Here is a 23,940-nt window from a genome sequence, read left to right as displayed (position 1 = left end):
CTTTATAGTTTTTTTTATTCATTTGTAATATTTAATTAATTTTTTTATAACATTTTAATTAAAATTATTGATTAAATATATTACAAATAAATCCTATAGTTGTGAAATTATAGATAAAACTTTGAAAATTTTTAATATCAGCTACATGTCATATTATTTATTACTTTAATTGATAAACAATTAAATTAAAATTTTTAATTAAAATTTAATAATTAGAATTATAATAAAATGCATAAATATATGTAAAAAAATGTAAAATAATAAATCTTAGTATTTATTTATTTATTTAATTATAAAAAGCTATACTCTTTATTCACTTTAGATAAATAGTTTTCATTTATTTTGAAATTAGAAAAATTAATTTTAATTTATTAATCTGAATTAAATATTTAAAATCATTAAATATGATAATAATTATATTAATGATAGAATCTAAAATAAGACAATTGTCTGAATTCATTAAAGATGAAATTTTTTAATCCCATTTTTATCTTGGGTCAATTAGAGAAATCTTTTACAAAATAATTCTAAAAATTGTAATATATCTGTTAAGATTTATTAAAATTATGTTATTTATTTAATGTAACACAAAACATAACATTATTAAATATTTCACACGGTCACAATAACATATCCAATTTATCTTGAGGGATACAAATGCACCCGTAAATTTAAGAGATAGGTAAGAATATAAGTATTGTTCCTTTTATACTTTAGCTTGTTAAACATTTTATTTTTTTTATATTTTATTTTACATATATGATAATAAATATTTTAAATTTTGAAAAACAAATTACCTCCACTGATCCCGGATTCCGGATTCCGGATCCGCCACTGCATGATGATGAGAGAGAAAAATTTCATGCATTAGCTTTGTAACTAAAATAAATAAATATCCCTTAGTCATTTTAAATTACAATTATTGTATTTCATCTTTACTTATATACTTCATCTTCTTAATGGCTTGTTTATTTTAATTTAAAAGTATTTTTACAACATAATTTAAATTATTTATTATAAATCTAAAGTATAATTTATAAATTTAAAGATAATATTTTATCATTAATTGTAACTTTTTATTACTACATTATAGGTAAAAAGAAAATATTTATTAATTTTATCAATAATTAATCTCTAAAAAAAATTATTTGACCACTTTAATGAAAGGAAAATTTGAATAACTAACCCAAGGTTCTAAGTTCAAAAGTATTATTACTTATAATTATATTTATATACAAATAAATATTTGTCTTATATAATTACCAACCAAAGTACTAATTAGAAATATATTTTTAATATAAATTAGGAATATATTTGAAAGAACGATAGAAAGTGAGTGGCATTTCTGAATTCGCCGACTTTGAGGTCGATACTAATGTCCCGCGATGGCGCGATCACTGTCAACGAATCTACGGCTGTGTCACTGTCGCGCAGCTTGTCACTGTTGGGGGTTGAGAATTCCATCACCAAAGCCTTATGAAAATAATAATATTAATAATTGATTTGATTTTCACTAATACTTTTGTTTTCTAAAATATGTTTGTTCTTAAAATATGTTGAACAGAACATTAAAAGAAAAAGAGAAGCGGAAAACATCTTCAAACTATTTTTTTAGATATCTTTAAACTTTTTTATTTTTATTTGTTTAAAAATTAATAGATTTTGAATGGAAAATTAATTAATGAATAATATATAATTGCTTTAGAAAATATATTTTTAAAAAAAGCAAGAAAAAATAAATCAAATGCCCTAAATTGGCCTTTTAAGAATGGTACGTGTAATTGACTATAATTGCAAATGCAAAAGCATAGGTGGTGTGTCAATGAAGAGGAGGAAACTTTGCCAGAAAGGACCAGTTTGTAATTTTCAAAAATAACAACACCTCACTATTAGTTTAACTAATTGCAGGTTCTTAATTATAATCATTGACCTAAATCACTTGCAATTTAATGTAAGTAATACTGTTAAATTTTTTCACATTTTTAATTTTAGAGTGAGACAGTTTTATTTGTTCTGTAGAATTTACACAAAATAAAATCACATTATAACATCTCGGAGGGCGAAAGTTGAATATCAAATATTCAGACAGTGTCGTTATTCTAAAATTAAAAAAATTGATACCATACATTTTTTTTTGAGTTGTGTTATTCATACAAAAACTCATAAACAGTTTATACAATAACAATTTTCTATGCCTATCTCTTTTTATTGCATCTTTTGTTATATTTGATGTTTCTTTCTCTTAGTTATATAAAATATCATATGAGTTATTTATAAATAGTATTTCTCTTTCTTTTAATCATTTTTTTACTCATGCTATAGAAATACATCTCAAAATAAAAGTTATAATTTTTTACTGTTAATTAATTAGAATTCATTATTATAAAATTAATAAATTTCTCATTTGAATTGGCTTATAAGTGGTGGGAGAGTTAAGATAGATGTATAAGAACTTAAATTCGATCCGCGCTATGATTATTATTAAAAAAATTCTTATATGATAATTTGATGAAAATGTAAATTTTTCATCCACCATTAATACTTGCACTGATTAGTCAAAATAAAAAGGAATGAGATTTTATTCTCCAATTTTATGGTTCAACAATCATTTCCCATGTCCATGTGAGACCTGTATGTGTTATGGGTTAGATATTGAAATGAAATCAAAGTAGAAGTGGAAGTGCTGCCAAACTCTCGTGTGGGTGAGTTTTTCTTCTGTGTGCAGTAGGCGATGGATTCGGTGCATTTATGATGGAATCCGGTGCATACGCAGTAAGCAAAGGGTTGATACCAATCCACCAAAATCTAAAATAACAATATACTAAGTTATTGTTTAAATATTACTTTCGTTGTTATTGTTAATTTATTACCACATGCTGCAAAATTCAACTTGTTATTTGTTGGTCCTCGTCCATGTCGTTTGTACCACCCCCACTTATCATATATTGCAATGCACCTCCCTTTCGTTTGGTTATGTATCCATTCACATTTATTATTTTTCATTTTCTCTGAAAAATAAAATTAAAATTAATGGCTGTTAAAAAAGCATTGCCATCACGTTCTGATCCAGATCTAGACGAATATGGGTGGGATATTTTGAGTTGAGTGTCTTATCGAGTTCAATCAAGAGTAAATTTGAATGAAAGTTGGTAATATGTTTTAGGGAATTTGGATGTATATTCTTGAATTCTAGCATAATGTAAAGAAGAAAAAACTATTATTTTGAAAATAAAAGGTTTGTTATATATAATTGTTTTTCACGCTCACTGTCACTCCCACTCACGGTTCAAAGGTTTGAGTTTTGCAGCGCACTCTCACTCCTACTCTCACTCCCACTCGCAGTCGCTTGCCTGAAGGTTGTGCCTTACTCGCAGATGTTGTTGGTCGTGTTCTCGCTTTCAGTGGCCATTCTCTATGGCGATGAGGAGTTTATGAAAGCTGTCAATATCGGCGACGAGGTGTATTCCATTTCTCTTACCTTTGGCAACTTAAATGAATGCTATGTTAGGAGTTTACAAATTCCATTTCAATGTTGTGTTAGGGTTCCTATTCTCATTCTAGCACTCTTCGTTGTCACACTGTTAATTTTTAGTGCTTTGGTGTTAGTTGATGATTTTCGGTCACTCCAGAGGCTATGTTAGTTGTGCTAGTGGTGTGATAATGGACTACATATAAGTTATGCACACTCGCATGAGCAAATGATATATATGCTAATATTGAATGAATGATATTCTGTATATAGTGATTGATTTTAACTTGCAATTAATTGTTATGGGCTTAACCTGGAGTGCTTGTGAGTTGATTCCCTTATTGTATACTCTGGTCTTTTTTATATTTTAGTGCAAATTGTGTTGAAGATATCCCAAATGGCGGGCAATATGCCTTTAAACTTGCAATATGCTTTTTAATAAACAAACATACTTCTTGATGCTATGATGGGGACTAGGGGGCATAGTTAGATTGGTTGGTTACTTGCCTGCTACCTACAGCAGTAGCATTAGCCAACGATGTTTAGGCTGGGGTTGCTTGCACGATTAGCCTTTATTTAGGGATTTGAGGCCCATTGTGTTGTACCAGACATAATAAGTAGTAACAATAGCAAAGGTAACTTAACTCTTGTCTCCTTTGCTAGTGTAAAAAGATTTTGATTTAGTAGACATGGGGAACGTGTATCCTCTGTTCGTATTGGAAATTTTGCAAACTTTGTTTACATAGATACAACTAACAGAAAATGTAACAAAAACGATGAATGAAGATCAAAAGAATTAGAATGAAATGGTTAAGATAATGATAAAGATTAACAGAAAACTAGAAGAAATGTTCAACACACTTCATATTAAGGATTAAGTTAGGAATTTCAAGACTATTTTCAAATAAACATGACATGTTATAACACATCAGTATTGCTTATATTAATTTACTTTAAATGTAGTCTTATGGTGAAGTGAGTATGACATTTGCTGTAAGATGGAAGGATCAATTAGAGCATACTTGACATTTGCTAGATATAATGGCAACATGCACTTTGTTACATACAACCAAGATCTGGTGAACCCAACTATATTGGCTGGATGGACAGAACTCATAGATTTCTATGGACTCACATGAAAACATCAAGTAACCATGATCCATTTTAGACAGTGTTTTCTTCCTGACCATCTTCAAAAACAACTCTCAACCAAAAGCTTATCCTAAATGACACTCCTTGTACTACCAAACTCCTAACTCAATCACTTTTGAAGTCTTGTTGAATGAATACTAAGTGATTTGCAACAGTTTGATGAGTAACTCAATACTATATATAATCAGTACAAAAACATCTCTATTTGTCAAATTTTAAAATCATATGCATATCTAAGATGAATTTAATGTTAATTTCAGAATGTGCCGAGTTTCATGTACTCATTTATGAAAGATGCAAGATTTACCCATCTAAATTTGTTAGGGATTACGGAATGCATGATTGTTTATAATCATTGGAGAAAATCTGCAAAAATTGGCTGTGAATGGAGGGTTTTTGTAGAATCACAAAAATTGGAAGCTGGAATGCAAATTATATTTGAGTTCTCAAATGCAATAACTAACTTTGTTTTATTTTGAATTTGTTTGTAATTTAAGTACATTATATTATACTAATACCTATAGATTTTTGTTTATAATTATATTTTGTGGGAAATGATGCTTGAAATGTTTCTGTTAAAAATCTTTTTGTTAACTTATCTTTTTGTGAATAAACATTTTCATTTGTTTTTAGAGTTTTTACAATTTTAAATGAGAAGGTGTGATATGTATAGGCCAAGTTGTGGCGTGCGAGAAATCAACAACTAATTATGTTTACAGCAAATATGAAAACTTAACGGGCATTAAATATCCCATACTTTCCCTCCATATTTCTACTTTTATTGCCTAGTGTAATATGGATAGTGTGCATTTTAGATTGTTATTATATATAGAAAGGTTATTAATTTTTTAACCCAACAAGAAAACGAGGTGAAAAACTCAAAACTTTGCAGGTAAATGTTATCATTAAGTGGAGCTCATGCCTAGAAGTTGAGTGAACGTTTGTATCTTCCTTTCCATGTCAAACAAAAGCCTTGTTCCGTTGCTTACCGCTTGGAACTACCTATTGGGTGTGGGGTCTACAATTAAATATAGTATTCTACTATTTCTTATTATTTTGACATTGCTTCATGGACCACTTACTGGTCCTATTGAATTTTACCTTCCAAATGGAGTCATGAAGATCTTCCATTAATTAGTTAATTTGTCCAACTACCGTTGTAAATTCCAAGCCTGGTAACGATAGCCGAGGTTGTTTGGTTTAATTGTTTTTTATTTTTATTTTTACTGAAAATAAAAAATGGTGATGGAAATGTATTTGGTTAGATTTTTATTTTCATTTTCGGTGAAAATATTTTCCCAAAGTAACCAAAAATTGGAAATAATAAAATCTCATTTTTAGTATTTTCAGTTGAGCTCATGGATAAAATAAAAACGTGGTGGCAAGCATATATAATTTTAAGCAAATCTAAAAATACATCTCCTTCTTAAAATGCATTTTCAGTATTTTTATGTATTGAAAACAAAAAATAATAAGTCAAATCAAACATATTTTCAGAATTCTAATATTTTAAAAATGAAAACAGTAAATAAAAACAAAAAATAAAAATACAAACCAAGCATACCCTAAAATGGTACAAAAACTGAATCTTGATCTATTTTGAACCACTTTATTAAAAAAGATTGGTAAAATAAATCACTTCTTGGATTTTTTTTCAAAACAGTTTGTTTTTTTATTTGGTTCAATTGGTTTCAATTCAGTTATCCATTTTTTAAAGAACTGAATCAAATCAAATCGAACATCTCTTTAATAACAGTTTGATTAATCGAATCATTTTCATAAAATTTATTAGTTTAATTTTTTTCTTCAAGTTTGATTTTTTCGAAGTGATTCGATTCCATTATGATATTTTGCACACCTCTAAGGACAGCTTTGTCTTGGCCCAATGGTTGGGTCTATCGCTAGAATATGTTACTTGGGAGGATTGGTTTCGTTTGTACCTTGAGGACGAAGTGAGTTTGGAACCAATGTAACGGATCGAAGAAGGTCCAAAAGCAGTGGACGAGTCTATTCAGGAAATTTGGAGAAACATGAAATGTCATATCCCAATTGTTGGGATGAATTCGTGCACTAGAAGATGGTTATGGGGTTTCCAGAATTAAAGGGGGGAGGGTCACATGACTCACATTTTTAGCATGAGGAGCCATTTATGCCTTTCACATTTGTGTTATTTTATTATTGCTTATCTGTATTATTATTTGCCCAAAGTTGTTTTCAGTAGTTATTATTTTGTTAAAGAATTTTATTAAGGAAAAAAAGTTAGATACAATTTTTTAAAGTGTTTTTAGTGTTCTTCTTCCATTACAATTACCAGAGTGAAACTCTGATTTTAGTCGGAGAAAACACTAAAAAAATTAAAAAATTTACATTTTTTTATAAATATCTCTTTAACTTTAATGGATTAATGAGGCTGAGGAAAAGTTCAAGAAAATTTTCTTGTTCCCTTTTCATTTCATGAAGCCCAGCCTTGACCTCGAATTCAAGACTTACATTTTTAGCATAAAAGGTAACATAATCTAAAAGTAACAAATAAATAACAAATAGATCGAGTAATTGATTAATTAATTGATTTTTGTTATTTTTTTGCAAAATTCATGTTATTCGGAATAAATAGACATTGTTTTTAGAGCATTAATTCAAAAATGAAAACAAATATTTGATAAAAACATATAATATGCAAAGAATTAAAAAAAACATTTACTAGCATTGTTGGGATAAATTCTCATTGCCTTAATTAAGTTTTTTATACTTTAAATATAGTCAGTTTTAAAAAAACTACATAACATTATTTTTTTTTTCACCCAAATTTAAAAAAAAAATTGTGTTTCATTTTATTACCTGTCATTAGTTTGCATCTGTTAAGTGACGATGTGACAAACGAAATATCACGTCATCACACCTAGTCACTAAACATGTAGGCAAAGGCAACATCATTATTTTTGTTTTAATTTTAAAACAATGAAAGCCAAAAAAGAGAGACAGAGTCGTCCATGGTGATGCGGGAGGCGGCAGCGGAGCAACTCGAAGAGAGGCAGAGTGATTAGGCCTTTTCCAAGCCCTTCGTCATCTTGGACATTCTCTGGAACTTTGCCTTTGTTGCCACCGTCTTGGTTTTCAATCGCAACGAGAATCCCAACATGCCTCTCAAGTTGTGGATTGTAGGCTACGCTCTTCCGTGCATTCTTCACGTCGCATGCATCACAAAACCTCTCTATTCCAAAATCGTTCCAAGCCCATCCATTTTCTATTCCAAAGCTCAAAACCTCTCTCTCTCACACCCTCTAACACTTTCCCCCTCTCGACGGCAATGTCGTTTGACCTAATGATTCCCCAAACCCCATCATTCAATACACTCCAAGCAACTCCGTTTCATTTGTGGTAGCAGAATCTGAAGTTGATTTCACAAAACCCCAAAACCCTAAGCGAGTTGGGACTTAACTTTACAACCAATTGGACCGATGTCTTAACCAAACTGTTCCCTATTGAAAACAACAACGGGAGATGCTTGAAGCTTATACCTTTCCCTCCAAGACTTGGGGATCAGGTTTGAGCCACCCTTTGGAATTGCAAGGTTTAATCAATTTGGAGTTTATGGAACTGATTTTGGTTGGGGGAAGCCTGCAAAGGTGGAGATAACATTGATGGAGAGAGGTTTTGGCTTTCATTTTTTAAAATTAAAAAAACAAAAATTAATGATATGAATGTATGTGTCTACATGTTTAGTGATTAAGTGTGATGACATCACATTCTATTTGCCACATCATCAATTAATAAATACGAACTAACGATAAATAGTAAAATGAAACACAAATTTTTTTCAATATCTAAATAAAAAAATAAATATTAGGCAATTTTTTAAAGCAGACAATATTTTAAATGTGAAAAACTTAATTAAGATATTATCATTTAGTACTTTCAACATAATTTGGGAGATTGATCTTTCACCAACAAAAGAAGATAATTTTATTCATTTATTATTTTAATTAATTAATTGATTTGACGTATTTGATACAGGATGGGGGCTAAGAAACACTTAAGTATGAATGCCTTGTTTTTTTTTTCCTGAATTGAACGCCTTGGTTTTTCATTGGACATATGATGAAAAACAAAAATAACTTCACTGAAAAAAGCTAACGGGGGCCACATATATATTTGGTTAGTTAGACCCAAGCTTTCAATTGGAAAATCATTGAATAAATTGTAGTAAATGATCATTAAATAGTGTCCTTGAGAATTGATTTATAACACGCTCAGTATTCTCTTTCTGTTTTCATCAGCTTGCAGGAGCTTTTCATATTTTGTAAGATGGTAACGTCATGAAAAAGTATATAGACATATGCATAATAACAGATTTTATTTTAAAGATTATTGACTCATTTATATGAATAAAAGCAATATAATTATTAAGAAACCAATATTTTCTTATCAGTGAAATCAATATAATATGAGAAAAATTATTCATATTTTAATAATTATAAGATGAAATTGTTGCTAAAAGGTATTGAGATTGTTTTTGTTACTCCTCACATCATAGTAATTTAGATTTTTTTGGGACTCTCTCTATAAGAACAAACCCAGGGTGGGCCCTGGCTGTGTTAAGAATAATATGTATTAGAATAATATCCGGACCGAGTTATTTAATTAAACTATAAAACTAATTTCAAATAGAAAAAAATGACAAATTTTATTGAAAAATATCAATTACATAAAAGTATAATAAATATTTAATTTTAAAGATTAGGGGAAAGTAATTATAAGCAGAAATTACATTTACAGCAGGTGTCCCGTAGTCTTATTGGATTTGGCTTTACTATTGTTTCTTTTCAATGTTGTCCATATCACTATTAAATTAAATATTTACTCTATTATTATTTTAATGAAACAACACATAGACAATATAAAAAAATACAGTAAAAAAGTCAAATTCAGTCTTATTAGCGTCTGTTTTGTACCCTCTTTTTCAAACTATTAATTTTATTTTGTAAATAAAATTCTCAAATCTCACTCCTCGAATATTTTATTTCGTCGGCAAATTCCAAACGAAATTAATTCAATTAAAATGAAATTAGGCATCGTCATTTGGCAGCAGCGACCAGCTACTAAACTCTCTGCTAGTATTTAAATATCACTAAACTCGCCACAAGCTTTCACTTCACACTTGTCTTGTGTCTACAATGGACATATAGCATTTTCCCCTTCCCACTCAGATCCAGGTACTCGCTCCGACTCTTCCGCTTCAGATCCTCATCCTGTTCTTCCTTTTTCGCGTTGCGTGTCTTCTGCTTCTCACACTTAACGCGTTTTCTTTCTTTCTTTCTTTCTTTTTTTTTTTGCTCCGAATCAAACTTAACTTTATCTTCTTCTCTCTCTCTTTTCTTCCAGTGATCGTTTTTTGAGCCAACGGTGCTGATTCGTTCGCGCGGAATCTTGCTCGGCGTCGGCGTAAGTTTCATGCCACTGTTCTGTTTTTCCTTAGATCCGTGTGATTGTTGTTTGTTTTAATCGATTTTTCCAGACTCTGCGCCGAGAAGAAGTCTTTACTACAAAACAAAGCGTTTATTGTATTGTAAACGCGAAAATGATTTAGTACTTATTTTCTTTGAGTGATTGAAAGGTAGTTCAATGTATTCAATTTTCCTAGCTTGTGCACAGGACTGGAAAATCGTTATTCAATGAGTTGAATACGTGGTAGTCAGCATTTTACTTCGTTTTGAGAATCTGTGTCGGTGTTGGATTTTGCTGATTAATGTCATCACATTCAAAAGATGCGAAGTGGTTTTCTTTCAACTTTGAAGTGTGTAAACGTTATGATCCGTTTAGTTCGTACTCTGGTTTTATAATCTTAGCTTTTATTTGATGTAGTTTCCCACTCCTTTGGGTTTTACTGATTGGATTTTAGTATTGAATGCATTTTATATTTTCAAGACATTAAATGCATTTAATTTTTTTAATAGTTGGAAGATTTGTAGGAGGATATTTGGGTTGTCTTTGATCTTGTTAACTAGGCTTGCACCAGCAGTTTGGTGTAGCTCTTTGTAAGTGGTGTTTAATGCTTGTTTGGTTTGTGACCAGGTGTAAGTCATCTGTGAATTCCCTTGGGCAAGATGGCTTTGGGGAAATATGCTAGAGTAGATGGTAGAAGATCGTCGAGTTGGTGTTCAACGGTGACTGTTGTCATGTTTGTGGCTCTGTGCTTGGTTGGGGTTTGGATGATGACATCATCTTCAGTTGTTCCTGTGCGTAACGGAGACGAAGCCCAGGAGAATAAGAACCAAGTGAAAGAACAAGCAGAGGTGAAAGAAGCAGTGAGTGAGGTCAGCAATACGCGGCAGTTTGAAGATAATCCAGGTGATTTGCCTGAGGATGCAACCAAGGGGGACAGCAATGTAACCTTTGAAGACAACTCAAACTCTTCAGATAAACAAGAGAAGTTGGAGGAAAATCCTGTAGAGAGGTCTTCTGATGATACAAAGACAGAAGACGTGGATGATAAGAAAACTGAGGAGGAAGGTTCTAATACAGAAAACGAATCAAACTCAGACTCTGTGGAAAATAACAAAGACAGTGATGAGACTTCCACTAAGGAATCTGATTCTGATGAGAGTGAGAAGAAGCCTGATTCTGATGATAACAAGAAGTCTGATTCAGATGAAAGTGAAAAGCAATCTGATGACTCTGATGAAACAACAAATACTAGGATAGAGGAGAAGGTGGAAGAAAGCGATAACAAGGAATCTGATGAAAACTTTATTGAGAAGAATACAAATGATGATACCAAACAGAAGACTTCAAAGGAGGTATATCCTTCTGGGGCTCAGTCTGAGCTTCACGAAGAAAGTACTACAGAAACTGGGTCTTGGTCAACTCAGGCAGCAGAGTCTAAGAATGAAAAGGAGTCTCAAGAATCCTCCAAGCAGGCAACTGGATACAAGTGGAAGCTTTGCAATGTCACTGCTGGTCCTGATTTTATCCCATGCCTTGACAACTGGAAAGCTATTAGGAGTCTCCGGAGTACTAAACACTATGAACATCGAGAAAGACACTGTCCTGAAGAACCTCCTACCTGCCTTGTTCCTGTTCCTGAAGGATATAAACGCCCAATTGAGTGGCCTAAAAGCAGAGAGAAGGTAGAAACCGACTCAAATCTTGTCAATTATCGTTCTCTGTCTGACCGTTTACCCGTTCATAAAGTAGCAAGTTTTTCTCCTGCAGATATGGTATTACAATGTTCCACACACAAAGCTTGCTAAAGTTAAGGGCCACCAGAATTGGGTGAAAGTTACGGGCGAGTACCTTACTTTTCCTGGTGGTGGAACCCAATTCAAACATGGGGCACTTCATTACATTGACTTTATACAAGAGGTAATATATATACACATACATGTGTGTGTGTGTGGGTATGAAATTTGACTTTAATCTGTTGCTTTTAATAATATGTCCATAAATATGTAGATCTGTATGTATGACTTATGCTGCATGTTCCATAAATTAAAATTATGTGTTCTGTCACAATTGCAGTATCCACCAATCATATTTTATCTGCCTTTGAGCAAGTTTCCCATCCAATTTTAAATTTTGCATCTTCGATCTGCTTATTTCTTTGTCTCGCTAATTTCCTCATTCAAATACAACTTTAGAAGAAATATAACAAAAAAAATAAGGGAGGATGAGGATGCTGTTGTTATATATGCCAGAATATGACTTGTATATGCTTTAGTATTTATGATGCATTCAGACATTTTGACCAATACATAGACAATTTAATCTCTAATTTGACCTGTTCCTTAAAGGGGAAAAAACATTTCACAGATAACTGGTATGAGTCTTACAATTTCATACAAATCAGGACCAGCAGTGACATTGCAAAACAAATTATAATAATGTCATGGCAATTCTATACAAATCTTGTAGATCTAAAGATTATGGGAGGCATCTCATAGATAACTGGTACGAGTCTTACAATTTCATATGATACAGTTGACAATGACATAATTCTGATTGTTTTCCATTGTCTAGCATGGAGATTAGATTTGAATTGGTAGGAATTGCACATTGGGTTCTCACCAGGAAAGAAACAAATAGTAAACATGATAAAAAATGGCAGTACGGATGTATGACCATGGTATTTTAATTTCGATGAACTTAAAAGTTCTACAATGACCTTCTGTGCTAATTGTCAACAGAGGAAATTAAGTTACATAGGATGATAAACCTAGCCCCCACTTTTATGTTAACCAGGACAAGTCCACGCATATAGGAAATTAAACACATGGTGCATTGGGAGACAACCAAAACTTGACACAGAATAGCTATACCATTTGATGTTCTTTCTCAATAGTAGAAGCCTTATGCTTTCATCTTAGAATTGGTCTGGGTTTTTATAATTTGTTTACTTGATGTTGTTGAGTATTTTATCTAATAGGGCTTTGGTGATACATTACAGACTGAACCTGACATTGCTTGGGGCAAACGCACGCGCGTTATACTAGATGTTGGATGTGGTGTTGCCAGCTTTGGAGGTTTTCTCTTTGATAGAGATGTACTTGCAATGTCATTAGCACCAAAGGATGAACATGAAGCTCAGGTACAATTTGCACTTGAAAGGGGGATTCCTGCTATATCTGCTGTGATGGGCACAAAGAGGCTTCCCTTCCCTGGGAAAGTATTTGATGTAGTCCACTGTGCACGATGTAGAGTTCCGTGGCATATAGAAGGTATTCCAATTACATAACTTTTATTTTGGTGATAAGATGAATTCCTTATATAGCATTTTCTAAACCATATTCATTTTAGCCATTTAGATTATAAGATAACATATTGATGTAAAATACATGTGAGTGCAACGAGCTTTTTTATTTAAGAGCCCTTTTTTTTTGGGGGGGGGGGACTTTTTTTTTAACTAAAACAAAAGACATTTGATGAAATCCATTTGTTTTTAATTCTCAAGGAGGCTAACAGTTACAAGAATCATCAATTTCCTAGTTACTGTAATTACAAGATTTGATTAGTCTATTTACATTATTATTGTCCAATTGCAGGTGGTAAACTTCTTTTGGAGCTAAATAGAGTATTGAGACCTGGAGGTTTTTTTGTATGGTCTGCTACTCCAATTTATCAGAAGCTTCCTGAAGATGTTGAAATATGGAAGGGTAAATTATAGCTAGACTTATATATGGCACTCTTGTGCATTTTAATGTAGGTTTTTAATCCTGACGTGTTATGAATTTATTTGCAGCCATGAAGACACTAACAAAAGCCATGTGCTGGGAAGTTGTGTCGATCAGCAAGGATCAAGTAAATGGAGTAGGTGTAGCTGTATACAAGAAGCCAACTTCTAATGAGTGTTACGAGCAACGTTCAAAGAATGAGCCACCGCTGTGTCCAGACTCTGATGATCCTAATGCAGCATGGTATTTTATCATTAACTGACTTTTTTCTTCTTCAACCAAAACAGAAAAGAAAGAGTTTTTGACTTAGTTAATTGCTGAAGTAATCTTTGACTGTGACATTATGAGAAAGCCTTAAAATAAAGTGGCATATTCATTTTATATCCCCCTGCCTTCTCTCTAAAGTTTCATTATACATACATGCAATCTAATCTCTTCGGTGTGACAGGAACATTAAATTGCAAGCTTGCATGCACAAAGTGCCAGCTAGTTCAAAGGAACGAGGCTCAAAATTGCCTGAGCTGTGGCCAGCCAGACTGACCAAAGTGCCTTATTGGTTGTTGAGTTCCCAAGTTGGAGTTTATGGAAAGCCAGCCCCTGAAGATTTCACTGCTGATTATGAACACTGGAAACGTGTAGTGTCCCAGTCTTATCTAGATGGGATGGGAATTAAATGGTCAAATGTGCGCAATGTCATGGATATGAGGTCTATCTATGGAGGGTGAGCTAAAGTCACTGTTTTGATTTTCGATTGTTACTCTGACTTATATTTGCACTTGCTAATATGTCCTTTGTTTGACATCTTTCACCGTTTGTGGTTTCCAGATTTGCTGCAGCTTTGAGAGATTTGAATGTTTGGGTCATGAATGTGGTTACAATAGACTCCCCTGATACTCTTCCCATTATTTTTGAACGAGGTCTGTTCGGTATATATCATGATTGGTGTGAATCATTTAGCACCTATCCTAGGACCTATGATCTCCTCCATGCTGATCATCTGTTTTCAAAGCTTAAGAAAAGGTGCAAATAACTAAATTTCATTTGTCATTCACCACCAGCAAACTTTTGGTTATCTGATTAGTTTAAAACTGTTACTCTGGTTTTGCTAATGCTTGTTGGTCATTCAGGTGCAATTTGGCAGCTGTAGTGGCCGAGGCTGATCGGATTCTTAGGCCTGAAGGAAAACTTATTGTTCGTGACACTGTGGAGATCGTTGAAGAGCTTGAGAGCATGGCTAGGTCTATGCAATGGAAGGTTCGCATGACTTACTCCAAGGATAAGGAGGGCTTGTTATGTGTGGAGAAGTCCAAGTGGCGACCTAAGGAGCAGGAAAAGCTCGAGTATGCTATTGTTTAAGCCTGGGATGAGATTCCCAAATTCTTGGGTTTTTTGGCTACTCGAAATTCCTGTGTAACTGTGCTTCCACTATGAGTCATATGTATCATGTTAGTTAGGAATATCTACGTATTCTTCTTTTTTCCTGTTGGGTATTAATTTTGATATCCTTTATTTATATTTATTAAATTGGTGTCCTCTGTTGTAACATGGTGCCATAGCATGAAGGAAATTTGATCGCATTCTTGCAAATGTAGAGGCCATTGGGTTATATAATTATAAGCGTTGTAATAGTTGACAATTTTGAATATTCACTTCACCGGAAATGGTAATATTAATCTATATTATAAAGCTCTGACTTTAGACTGGCTGATTTTACCGGTGAATCGGTCAGGCAAATTGGTTTGGTCTATACATAATGTCGATCAGATGTGCTTCTAAATTGGCACAAACTATAGGCATGTTTTAGTGAAATAATGGTTAATTAGCTTATTGAATCATAATCGGATGAGTCAAATAACATGAAAAATGTAAGAGTGATCGAAAATTAATATTGTAGTGATTTTTACATTCTCAGTCCATTAATGACTGCTGCTCGATGTCTATAGGTGATAGAAACAACCTGCTGTCTTTTGTGAGATGGACAGGTACCAGTGTAGCTGACAGGCCAGCTAGACTAGATTTTGATAGTTATTGGATAGAGAAGTCCCTTGCCAAAATTGGACCCCTATTTGAAAGTGATGATGTATCATTCCTTTCCACGTCTTCACAATTAGCAATATCTCATTTCTATCTAATAAAAATAAGAATTTAATGGGAATATGTGACACAATAAAATGAATAAAATAATTATCATAAAAGTTAATAAATTTATTAATATAATAAATTATGATTGAATAATAATATAAAATAGAGTTCATATATAAACACAAATATCATCCCTAATTAAATTCTTATCGTACATAACACATTAATTAATTATAATACCTCTGTTATTACCATCACCTCAAACAATTATACAACAAAAATAGAGTCCATATATAAACACAAATATCATTTACAATCACAGTTAATTGAACCCACATCTACGATAATACATTAGTTACCATAATAACACACAGAGATTACCATCCAGTCGGTGATTATACTACAATATGTAATCCAAATGTGGTTCACTATTATGATTTATGATCACAGTTCTCTAAGCACAGTCCATTCTCTGTCAAACATAACATTGAGCACTAGTAACATTCCACCAGCAATGTTATTATATTTATCAAACACATTGAAGAATAGAATCCAAGTACAATTTACATTTTACCAGGCATGAGTGTATTCAATCATCTAATAGGAGCTAGTCACCTAGTATGAATGTCATGCATGATTATACAATTAATCAGTACTTATCTTGTAATTAATACATGATGCATGTGGGTACCCGAAGATAGAATTTATATGGCACCCTTGGCACTAAGCTGTGGAATAACCCAGAAACTTGGGGTGACACTAAGACTAGGAGTGACACTAAGCCTAGATATCACCAAGTCTGGGGTGACACTAAGCCTGGATATGGAACCTAGCCTGGGGTGGACACTAAGTCCTGGGATGCCATGATGCATGATCAATTATTAAGTTTTTCTCTTTATTAGCAACCACAATGAGAGGAATGGAGATGGGTTTTAGGAGATAAGCCCTTATCCGTGAAACGTTTCTCTTTTCACAAATTTGTTCCTCACCGTTGAAACCTTTCACAACTCTTTGTAGTATAAGTGTTTACACAACAATTCTTTTGGAAATCAAAATGGTTCACATATGGAAAGGAGTCATGCAAAGCACCTAGACACTGGCCAAAGATCTAGGCACTCGCCTCCATGTAAATCGGTATTTCACAAATCATAAAACAAGTTTTACTATAAGAAACAGTTGGTGAGGCAAGTATAAAATTGGTGGACACCTAGTCCTAGACAAAATTTTCAAAAAGGACTTACTAAAAAATTCACAAATCAATGGACACCTAGTCCCAAATTATGAGATCAATGGACACTTAGTCCCTGGCAAAGTTTTCAAACCAAAATCTCCCATCTCTGTCTTCATCAAGGGTAATTTGTACACAGTTTTCTATTCACACAATTGGGGCGATACTAATTGTCACAAGCTATCAAAGTATTTTTACAGGATTCAATCCACAAACAACAAGTCAACCATCTCACTTATATTCTCAACCATTTCTCAATTTCATACATGTTACAATCAAAGTGTGAATGGTAGTTTATCACAAATTAACTAAATTCCATGCACACAAGGAAGCAATCCTATCAATAAGCATGTACACAGGACTTAAAAATTAATTAATGCACATAACCAAGCTAATTTTATACACCTTAGATTACACAATACCAGTATAGAACCATTTAGGCATAGTATTTGTCATGGTACGTTCCAAACAATTGAGTTTCCTAAATTCTTGTACTATAGACGTAGGTTATAAGCTATCTTTGTTGTCATTAGAATTTTATAATTTATTTAATGCAGGGAACTATATGTTCCAAAGTTATATCTATGAAGGCACAAGTTCACTCACATTAGAATTGAATACCATGATGGCTTTTACACTCATCACATGTGCAAGGAACAAGAGAATCATATCTAAACAAGCATCCAACCCTCAACATTATGCAGAAAAATTCTGCAACTTCACACCTTTGCCATGTTTTGGCATTAGATTCATCAAATATTCTACAGACCTCTAAGAATTGTGAGACCAATTGAATTAAGTTAAGACATAAATCTAGAGGACTAAGAAAAGTTTTAGGCTAATTCTTTGTAGACCAATACCAGTTTCGATTTGCGTAAGAGGAATCTCACACAAAAGATTTTATCATATTTGCTTGACAAGGTTAAGGATTTCTAACTTTTTCTAAGCTTAGACGTAGTCAAGGACTTGGGCAAGGCTGACATTAGGTACCCCCAAGGTGTAGGAAAAATAGGGAATACAAATCTAATTAGTGGATTGCACATTATTCTTTCCACTTTGGCCCAAACAGTGGTTGTACGCTAATCTGTCCTGCACCCAAACAGGTTTGACATGTCCCGCCAAAATATTCATTAAGTATTCTATGAAATTCTTAAAATTATGGGATCAAATGTGTTGGAAAAAGGACATCTAGGACTAAATTACTGTAAAAGGGTAACCCCTAGTTCTTCCAGACCTGTACACATGAATTTATGCAATGCAAGGCATTTGCAGTCAAAATTTTCCAGCAAGCAGTTTTGGGATTGAAGTTGCTTTTTCACCACTAGACAATCTCCTTGTTAAATAAATTTCAAAATCATGTCCTATCATAACTCCTAAGGCACTAGAGACAGTTATTCAAATAGAAGTTTTTAGCTCAGCATTCCCTACACAAGTCAGATGCAAAAAGATTCATTAACCACTTCGCATCATCAAGTCTCAAATTCTTGCTAGCATTTATAAATTAAGTTAACCACTTTATTTAGAGTTAAAAGGGACATTTATGATTCACAAACAGTGATTATCTTTATCCACTCAAGGAAACAGAATCGTTAATCTTCCCAAACAATATTCACATCACCGAATCAAGCAAGTGCACTCACACACCAATGCTAACACAATTCACATATCTAGCACTAGCATATAATATAACTATCTTACATGTCAATCTTAATTGTGTAGCTTCAAGCAACTTAAAGAATGACTCTAACTCACTTATAATGTGGTAGGAATAAGATGATCTGCATATAACTCAATCATTCAAAGGATTCACAAGTCAAGCTTAGTAACCTCAATTGCGATTAACAGTGATACTAGACATGGCAAAGAATCTCATTTTCATATCATATATATATATATATATATATATCTAACTTCTAAGTAATCATATTACATAAAAATTCAAGCATTCAAATCATGAATAGATTCTAAAGTCAGATTTGTATAACAGGAGTTAATGCACTTCCAACATCAGTTTCTACAATACACACACATCCATAATTAATATCTCAAGGTAATTCTTGTTCCTTGACCTTCAATCATGGCCTGTGAAGTAGCTCTATGAGCTACCTTACCTTATAGCTCCGTGGCCATTCAGAGATCTATTTTAAATCTCTGAAGTATTCCTAACCACACCATTGGCAATTAACACAATTTCTCCATTATAACATGCACTACAACATAAAGACACAATTTTATAAAACCTCTTTGCTTCCTATATTACGAGAAGGAGACGCTCCGTTGACGAGTTAAGAACACCTACTTAAGTTATTGAAGAGCTTGACTTAGGGAATAAAAAGAAGGAAAACGTACATGCATGTCAGCTTGTGGATGGTTTGGTTAATTGAAGGGTTGTATTGAGGAGAAAAGAAAAAGAGAGGTTGGCTTATGTTGGGTGGTGGTAGATGATCTATGGAGGTTGCAAGCAAAATGAAGGTGATGAATTTGAGAGGTGTGTGTACAGCAAGCTATCCTTGAAGAAGAAATTAAGTGAAAGGGTTCTATATGTTAAGTGTGAGTAAGTATTGTGTGGAAAAAGCTAGAAATTAGAGAGTTTTCTTTTAAAAAAAAATACATAATTAAAATACTTGTTTTGAAGAAAGCTTATAAGAAAATCCTTATAGCCACTTAATTTAACTAAAAGGGGTCTGTTTAATAAGCTTTTGTGCTTAATCTTATAAAATAAGTTGCTACAACAATACATATATAACTTGAAATAACATACCTTAATTTAGAAGGCATACATAGTGTGTAGACACCATAGTTTAAAACTGAATTATTTAGTGCAAGGTATAAATGAAAATATAATTATAGCTCATATGTCATAAAATAGTTATTATAGTAATTATTGGCTCATCACAGTAATGTTTTAATTTAATAAAACACTAACAATATGGTTATACTAGAAAGTTAAATATAATCAATACAAGTCAACATAATAAATATAGTTGCCAACTCTTGTATTCTTATTATTTTTAATCATAAGGATGTTAATATCAAATAATATTTTCTTATAAGAAAACTCTAATTATAAGAAATTTTCTTCAACTAGAAAACAAATGCTTCATATAAAAGATTTTAATTCAAAGGAGTATAAGGATATTAATGAAATAGTCTTTATAATAAAATATCATATCTTAGCAATTAAAAATATAATATCTGAAAATAACCATAATACTTTAAGAGATACTTGACATGGCGTGCAAATGTATACGCCTATATGAGCTTATACGGTACAAGCTCTAAGAGCGAGCAAGTGCATGTCCCTTGACATAGCACAATATACTTGACATGGTTCTCTTTCTAAGGTTAAAATTTCACCATGTTACAATAACAAAAGTCAATACTTAAAATTTAAAATACAAAATAATCTATAATTGGATGAAATTATATAAATTTACCAAGTTTTGTCAGGTTTTCACTAAATTTCTTATTTCTAAACTTCTAAGATAATTTGATATCCCAATTTCACTATAAAATTTCAAATATTAAGATAACAATAAAAATATTTAAATATTAAAAAAATCAAGGGGGAACTAAATTTATGTACTGCTTTGTTTGGTAGAGAAAACTATAAGAGAAATAAAGTAGATAAAAAATAAAAGAGAGATGATTTGAGAAAGGAAAAATAGAGGGGAAATAAAACTAAACGTTAGATTGTTTGATTGATGAAAAATAGAGGAGAGAGATAGAGACATAAATAAAAAATAGGTAAAAAGTAGTATTACATTGGGTCTCATTATTTCTAAAATTATTTATTGTGTAACTCACCCCTATTAAATCGTCTAATTAATTTCTTTATCTCTTCATCCCTCCTATTTGTTATGCACCAAACAGGCCGTTAATTTTAAGAGTCTTAGGAATAAACTTTCTTAATTTTAAATAGGCAAAAATAATTTGTGTCCTTATAAAATTATAAAAGTTTAATTTTCATTTCTATATTCCTTTTTACATTTTTAGTTTTCCTAAAATTAAAATATGTCATAATTTGGTTTGGACTTAAGTTTGGATTAACTGAACCTAACTTCGAGTGAAATAATAATATATTTTAATTTTATAAGAACAAAAAAATGAATATTTTTTAATATTTTATTTGTAATTAGTTTTTTTTTGTTAAATAAGTGATAATATTCCATTAAATAATCTATCATCTTCTCTTTTTTTGTTAAATAAGTGACTCAAATCTTACAGGTATGTGTGTGTGTAATAAACTTTGCGTTATTTTCATATACACGCATATAGCTACGTATAAAATTGGCGTCAGTGCAAGATGAAAAAATCGCCGAGCATATATAAAATCCTGGTCTTAATTACTCTCTTACCATTGCCCCACGGAATCAATCTGGTCTTGTGGCTGTAACTGTTTCTGAATTGAATTTGGGGAGAATGGTAGGAAAAATAGCTGATCCGTGGCTACATAAGGAGGCTGAGAAATGAGGTTTGGTGAGGATTATACACTACTTAAAGGTAGATTGTTATTTTGGTCTTGGTGGGGATGTTGGTGTTGCTGTTGATGTAGCCTTTGTTCAGAACGTTGTTGCTTTGGAATATTAATCTTTTCTCCTTCTATCTCTTTATATTTCTGGAGATAGGTTTTTCAAGGGTCAACTTAATCCTCAAATCCTATGGTAGTGATGGCCCAAATGATATCATCCCCATTGATGGTCGATCTTTCTCTTTTCTCTTTGGCATTTGTCAGAGGCTTCCTCTGTGACAAAGCTGATGAATTCTGACACACATTCTTGAACTGTTTCCTTTGCATCCTTTGAGATTTTCCCATTGCCAGGGATGGCCTTTTTCATGAATCTTCCCACGTTGGCTATAGGGAGAAAACGATCTTGTTCTTTGTTGCTGCATGTCTTTAAGCAAGGGCTTTCACGGCTTCCTATGATGAGACCCCATTTGGCAAATTGCTATGGCTTTCATCTTCCATGCCTCTCTTGGAGGAACAACGTACGTGTGTGTATGAGGCTTTTTGGAGAGTAGAGATTGTATTGATAAAATGAAAGAGGAGCACAAAAATAGGCTAGTAAGAAGGGAGAGTGCAAGTGAAAGTTAAGAAAAGAATACAATTGATACAGTTGATTTTCACCAATGAAACCGAAACCCCCTTCGACTCGCTCTTGATCTTGATGTGGAGCACTTCATGGAACTGCCACGACCCAATCCAATAGGTTAAAATAATAAAACTCGCAATAGATACAATACACCTTAATTTGTTGACATTAATTTAGGTTGCATGGCTAATTAGCTTTTATAGTCTTTAAAATATTGTTTATTCAAGGACCAATTGAAAAATATCAAGAATAAGATGCCACCAATTGCATGTCGGCACACCAATGCCATGTCAACAACAATCAATGTCAATGCCACGGGTACTACCACACTAGCAATAGCAACAAAGTCCCACGTCAGTAGTCAGCATTCTCATATCATCAAGAATAATAGAAGATAGGATAAAATGCACAAGAATTAAAAATTATGATGATAAAATGTGTAGAAAAAAAAAGTGGATCATGAAATGAAATAAGATAATAAAATATGCAATTAAACTTTTCTACTTCTTATTCCACTTTTCTTCAATTTCATTATTTTCACCTTTTCTCTTTCCTTTTTCATTTGTTTACTGGTTCCCATAGACGAAATCAATTGTTGTATTGTAGGCTCAAGTTACTTATTATATAGCAGGTCCAAGGTTAGGGAGCCCATCTCCAACCCATTTAGTGCTCCAAGTGGTTCATTATTTGGTTGAAGATTGTTGGATGACGCTGAATTCAATGGAAGCTTGAGGTGGTGACATTGCAATTAAAGGTTAGCGTGTATATCTTAGAGTGAGAGCAACATTGCCATTTATAGGCATAGATTGTAGGAGTATTCAATTCAAGATGGATACCTATTTGAGTTGAATAGTTTCTTAAGCATAGATTAGGTTCCGACATAATAATTGAGGAGCTTTTGGATTATTGTGCCTTTTGAGTAGGATCGACAACTAGGGAGTATCTCAATCCTTTGTTATAAGTAGGATGTTACTAATGAAGCTCCTATGTTCCTCAGGTAATAATAGGCCTTTTGAGACACAATGAGACATTTTTTAATTAACCTGTTACTCAACTAGGGAGCCAAGTCTAAGATGCAAGGAAGTGATCATAAAGACTACATAACATGTCTTAAAATATAAGGATGTTAGGTTTCAACACGAAATAGTAGCTAACAGTTGAATATACATCTAAGATAATACTATTATTCCAAGCACATATTAAGTACGTTTAAGTTATACTGTTAAATTAATATTTGTGTCTAGCTCTAAATTATAGATAAAATTATTCTTTAGCAATGCATTACGTAGATAAGAATAAATAGAATCACTACTATTAATCTTCACATTATTTTTTGATTTGTTTTGTTCTATTACTTGTACAACATTGGTAACTTTACTAGACTTAATTCTTTTTCCACTCTATTTTTTTTTTTTTAAATCTAGATCTAGTTATGTTTTAAACTTTTTGATATTTTTAATCTTAAATTACTTAGAAGTTAGAATAATACTCTTAAAAGTTCATATGTGATTTATCTTTTCTTCAACATGCACTCACTTTAACACACAATTATAATTATGCACATTAATTTATTTTTATTTTGTCCTTAATTATAAGATCATTTTAACCAATTCACAAGAAAAATAATTAATCATATTAAATCTGTTAAGTATTTATACAATCATTTCAAAATTATTTTTTTCTCTCTATATACTTAAGTGTTTTTTATTAATGTTAGAAGAGAAAATAATTAAATAAGGGTATATAGGA

General features: G+C 32.2%; 1 protein-coding gene and 1 pseudogene across 2 annotated transcripts; one reads left to right on the top strand and one right to left on the bottom strand.

Moving 5' to 3' along the window:
• Nucleotides 1-9,704: 9,704 nt before the first annotated feature.
• Nucleotides 9,705-15,496, top strand: LOC114410079 (probable methyltransferase PMT26). 2 transcript variants are annotated; one of them, XM_028373839.1, is made up of 10 exons: nucleotides 9,705-9,834; nucleotides 10,004-10,063; nucleotides 10,694-11,748; nucleotides 11,834-11,983; nucleotides 13,065-13,335; nucleotides 13,660-13,770; nucleotides 13,857-14,031; nucleotides 14,237-14,509; nucleotides 14,614-14,808; nucleotides 14,916-15,496. In XM_028373839.1, exons 3-10 carry the CDS (start codon nucleotides 10,726-10,728, stop codon nucleotides 15,142-15,144), a joined length of 2,427 nt encoding a protein of 808 aa, XP_028229640.1. In that variant the 5' UTR covers nucleotides 9,705-9,834; nucleotides 10,004-10,063; nucleotides 10,694-10,725; the 3' UTR covers nucleotides 15,145-15,496. The 2 variants fall into 2 exon arrangements, with proteins under 2 accessions (XP_028229640.1, XP_028229641.1); XM_028373840.1 differs by having other exon boundaries at nucleotides 9,824-9,888.
• Nucleotides 15,497-21,440: 5,944 nt separating this feature from the next.
• LOC114410078 lies at nucleotides 21,441-22,169 on the bottom strand (annotated as a pseudogene).
• Between the last annotated feature and the right edge of the window lie 1,771 nt (nucleotides 22,170-23,940).

The sequence above is a fragment of the Glycine soja genome, chromosome 4 (genome assembly GCF_004193775.1).
Source record: "Glycine soja cultivar W05 chromosome 4, ASM419377v2, whole genome shotgun sequence".
Taxonomy (NCBI): domain Eukaryota; kingdom Viridiplantae; phylum Streptophyta; class Magnoliopsida; order Fabales; family Fabaceae; genus Glycine; species Glycine soja.
Note: the sequence above shows the minus strand (reverse complement) of the source record. Positions and strands in the feature narration are given on the sequence as shown.

What these genes read in the sequence shown, in the direction of transcription:
- LOC114410079 (XM_028373839.1), top strand. Translation starts at nt 10,726, where the DNA reads ATGGCTTTGGGGAAATATGCTAGAGTAGATGGTAGAAGATCGTCGAGT. An exon ending in ACATTGACTTTATACAAGAG is followed by an intron (nt 11,984 to 13,064) that starts GTAATATATATA and finishes GATACATTACAG; the next exon opens with ACTGAACCTGACATTGCTTG. An exon ending in ATGAGGTCTATCTATGGAGG is followed by an intron (nt 14,510 to 14,613) that starts GTGAGCTAAAGT and finishes TGTGGTTTCCAG; the next exon opens with ATTTGCTGCAGCTTTGAGAG.